Raw genomic sequence first — 4,040 nt, 5'->3', positions numbered from 1 at the left:
GTTCCTGACTCTTAGCTATTCCGAAAACACATTTAAAGTAATATTTTATTTTATAAAAGTTGTTATAGCTTACTATGATCACATCAAACCCCAAGTTATGACTTATGATGCAAGGGATGATATTACATACGTTACATTAATTTACTTCGTCTCTATATAAGTTGACGAATATTATTATATTGCAAATAAAGTGACTATTATAACCGTTCAAAAATCAAAAACTAAAAATTCAAAAAAAAAATTAAGTTGACTAGTATATGTATCCACACTTCTAACTTCGCTAAAGTTCATACCCGCCTTCATTGTTACAACTTTCAAGCTAGAGAGGGAATATCTAGAGATAACAATAATATTTTCGGTTTGTTCTTTAAACTTTCTTGCATTCTCGTAAATATACGTAGGACTTATGTTATTTTACGAACCGTAGATGTATATTTGTGGCATAATGATGTCTAATGTGACATTTTTTGTCTGATCTTTATTGGTGTAATGTTTTAGTAATACGTATATACATTTTGGATGTATCTGAAATTCTAAAATATTACGTGTTTACATGTCAGCTGCATCAAAAAAGAAGAGTATTGAGCAGGTTTGTAGAGTGGCGTTGTGTCTGTGTGAGAAGGAGTGTTGAAATATAATACATATGTTCATATCCTTGGAGTCTCTTTCTAACACCTCTAGATTCCAAGGTTACAGAATATGGACGGTATTTTTTTTCTTGTTTGATTGAGTTAGTAATGCCTTTGCAGTGTATATAATGGCCGATGCTGAGGATATCCAGCCACTTGTTTTTGACAACGGAACTGGATTGGTTAAGGTTAGTTGATTTCAGAATGCATGTGTAAAGTTTATCAAAGTTCATATGCAGTAAACAAGGTTCTGTTGGTTCTGTAGGCTGGTTTTGCTGGTGATGAATATCCTAGAACAGTATTCCCCAGTATTGTTGGCAGACCGAGACAAAGAATGGCGCAGGATGCCTATGTTGGTGATGAAGCCCAGTCCAAGAGAGGTGTGCTCACCTTGAAATATCCAATTGAGCACGGTATTGTACAAAATTGGGATGACATGGAGAAAATATGGCATCATACCTTTTACGAAGAGCTTGGAGTTGCTCCTCAGGAGCACCCTGTTCTTTTAACTGAGGCACCGCTTAATCCCAAGTCTAACAGGGAGATTATGACTCAAATTATGTTCGAGACGTTTAATGTTCCTGCAATGTATGTTTCGGTTCAGGCTACTCTTTCTCTCTTTGCAAGTGAGCGTACAACTGGTTCGTATTTGTCCTTAAAAAGTTACTTTCTTCAGTAATATATTTATATAGAGGTATCATCTAGGTTATCAAAATTTGTTCCCAAATAATTGGACATTGATTATTTGGCAATTTAGGATGATTTTATTAGTGAATTTTATGTGAATGAATCAAGTTTAAGTAATATTTATTGCATTGTAGCTAATTAGACCATTACACGAGATATTTTGGAATGTACCAGTTTGGGCATTAAACATATTTTCCGTACATTTTTACTTGATCCTCCCCCATTTTTAAATTTTTTATATGCAATAGGTATTGTGCTGGATTCTGGTGAAGGTGTGAGCCATTGTGTACCAGTCTACGAAGGATATGCCCTTCGCCATGCCATTTTCCGTCTCGACCTTGCTGGCCGTGATCTCACTGATTATCTCATGAAGATCTCAACAGAGAGGGGTTACAGGTTTACCACCAGTGCTGAGCGGGAAATTGTCCGTGACATGAAGGAGACACTTGCCTATGTTGCCCTCGACTACGAGCAAGAGCTTGAAACCTCAAAGAGTAGCTCATCCGTGGAGAAGAACTATGAATTGCCTGATGGACAAGTCATTACAATTGGAGCTGAGAGATTCCGTTGCCCAGAAGTCCTGTTCCAGCCGTCTCTTATCGGGATGGAAGCTGTTGGAATCCATGAAACTACTTACAACTCCATTATGAAGTGTGACACCCATAGCCAGAACGATCTCTTTGGAAACATAGTGCTCAGCGGTGGTTCGACAATGTTCCCTGGTATTGCATATCGTATGAGCAAGGAAATTACTACCCTTGCTCCTAGCAGCATGAACATCAAAGTTATTGCACCTCCAGAGAGAAAATATAGTGTCTGGATTGGAGGATCTATTCTTGCCTCTCTCAGCACCTTCCAAGAGGTACAACAAATTTTTTTTGTTAGCTAAACGCAGTCACGTACACTCCTTTGACAAAGTTCGAACCCTTCCACCTCCTTTTTGTCATTTTTGGATGAATTGACAAGTGAACGTATCATGCATTTTAACGTTAATTCTTGTTTGTTGTATCAGATGTGGATATCCAAGGGTGAATACGACGAGTTTGGTCCATCAATCGTGCACACGAAGTGTACTTAAGTTTTATAGTTTTAGCTTAAACCGGATATGTAAGGTTTTCTAAAGTTTCACTTGTTTTGGTTTTTTAAAAATTTCAATTTAGTTTTTCTAATTTTGTAATGTATGTATAGATATAGAAAAATGATCAAATAAAAAGCATCTTTAAATTAAAAACTATAAACCAATTGTAACCACTCATTTTTTAAATCTTATAAATTCTCATCTACCTATTTAAGTACATGTGTCCGCTCATTTTCAAGTATTAGCATTCTCTCATCTTTCATCTTTCTAAATATCTGTCTATTTGTTAATCAACTAAGTTCTTCGATGATCACATTGCCGAATAATCTACATTTCTCTCGGTTAGATCTAAACTTATTTTCTCCATACTCACTGTCTTTCCTTGCTATTATAGATCTGAAATTATCTTATGTATCAATTGTGGCTCCTTTACCTTTTTCTTCTTTTCACATTAACCATTGATTTTTTTTAATATCAATAATAAGAAGTAATGAATGGAGGCAATGATTTATATGGAAGATGGTGGTAATGCGTATGGTGTTGATAGCAATGTGAAATGTTAGATATATTTTGTGATGTCATGTCTAATATTATTTGTGTTTAGTTTTCAGATCTTACCTAAACAGTACAAATCAGTACTTAACTGGAAATCAGTACTTATACTGAACTTAGAACTTAAGTTATCAGGAGATATTTATCAGGAGATAATATCAGGACTTAAGGAGACTTTCAAATAAGGAAGACGGTTGATTGAAAGGAAAGAAGATCAAGACAAACGCAAGAAGAGATATGCATGAAGAAGGAATTCTATGAAGAATAGAATACTTGAAAGAAAAGATAACTGATTGATATATTTTAGGAAGCAGAATTATATTCAATATCAATTAGAAGATTATCTTGTAACTGTGTAGTATATAAACACAGACATAGGGTTTACACTATATGTGTTATCATTATCGAAAATATTATTCTTTGTAACCCTACCAGCTCTCGTGATAATTTGTTCATCACTGAGAGAGGACAGTTCCATATTGTAACAGAGTTTATTGTGTTGAATAAAATCTGTGTTCTGTTGCTTGTGTTCTTTAATTCGATTTGATTGTAGTAAACACTGTATTCAACCCCCTTCTACAGTGTGTGTGACCTAACAAGTAGTATCAGAGCAATCTGTTAACATACATACAGTAAAGATCCAAAAACAATCATGTCTGAAAAAGCACAAACTCCAACCAAGCCCACTAAAACTGAAGAACCTCCAAAGACTCAAATCCATAATCGATATGAGACTATTAGGGTTCCCATACTTAAACCATCTGAATATCCCATATGGAAGGTGAGGATGTCTATGTTTCTGGAAGCTACAGATCCAGAATACCTTGACAGAATCAATGAAGGACCACATAAGCCAACCAAGCTCTCTGTTGTAGTTGCGGATCAGCCAGCACAGACAGTACCAAAGGAGAAAAGTGAATATACAGCTGAAGATATCTCATCTATTGCTTAGGATGCAAAGGTACGATATTTGCTGCATAGTGCCATTGATAATGTCAAGTCAAACAGGGTAATCAACTGCAAGACTGCAAAGGAGATATGGGATGCATTGGAAACAAGATGTCAGGGAACTGATTCAATTAAGAAGAATTGGA

At 35.6% G+C, this 4,040-nt stretch overlaps 1 protein-coding gene across 2 annotated transcripts; it reads left to right on the top strand.

Moving 5' to 3' along the window:
* The first annotated feature begins 598 nt into the window (after positions 1 to 598).
* On the top strand, positions 599 to 2,439 carry LOC141698634 (actin-7-like). Of its 2 annotated transcripts, none has more exons than XM_074503407.1 (4): positions 599 to 817; positions 973 to 1,270; positions 1,565 to 2,178; positions 2,329 to 2,439. In XM_074503407.1, the coding sequence occupies exons 1-4, from the start codon at positions 758 to 760 to the stop codon at positions 2,392 to 2,394; spliced, it is 1,038 nt and encodes a 345-aa protein (XP_074359508.1). In that variant the 5' UTR covers positions 599 to 757; the 3' UTR covers positions 2,395 to 2,439. The 2 variants fall into 2 exon arrangements, with proteins under 2 accessions (XP_074359508.1, XP_074359507.1); XM_074503406.1 differs by having other exon boundaries at positions 758 to 817; positions 895 to 1,270.
* The last annotated feature ends 1,601 nt before the right edge of the window (positions 2,440 to 4,040 follow it).

This window comes from Apium graveolens, chromosome 11, assembly GCF_009905375.1.
Source record: "Apium graveolens cultivar Ventura chromosome 11, ASM990537v1, whole genome shotgun sequence".
NCBI classification, from domain to species: domain Eukaryota; kingdom Viridiplantae; phylum Streptophyta; class Magnoliopsida; order Apiales; family Apiaceae; genus Apium; species Apium graveolens.
Note: the sequence above shows the minus strand (reverse complement) of the source record. Positions and strands in the feature narration are given on the sequence as shown.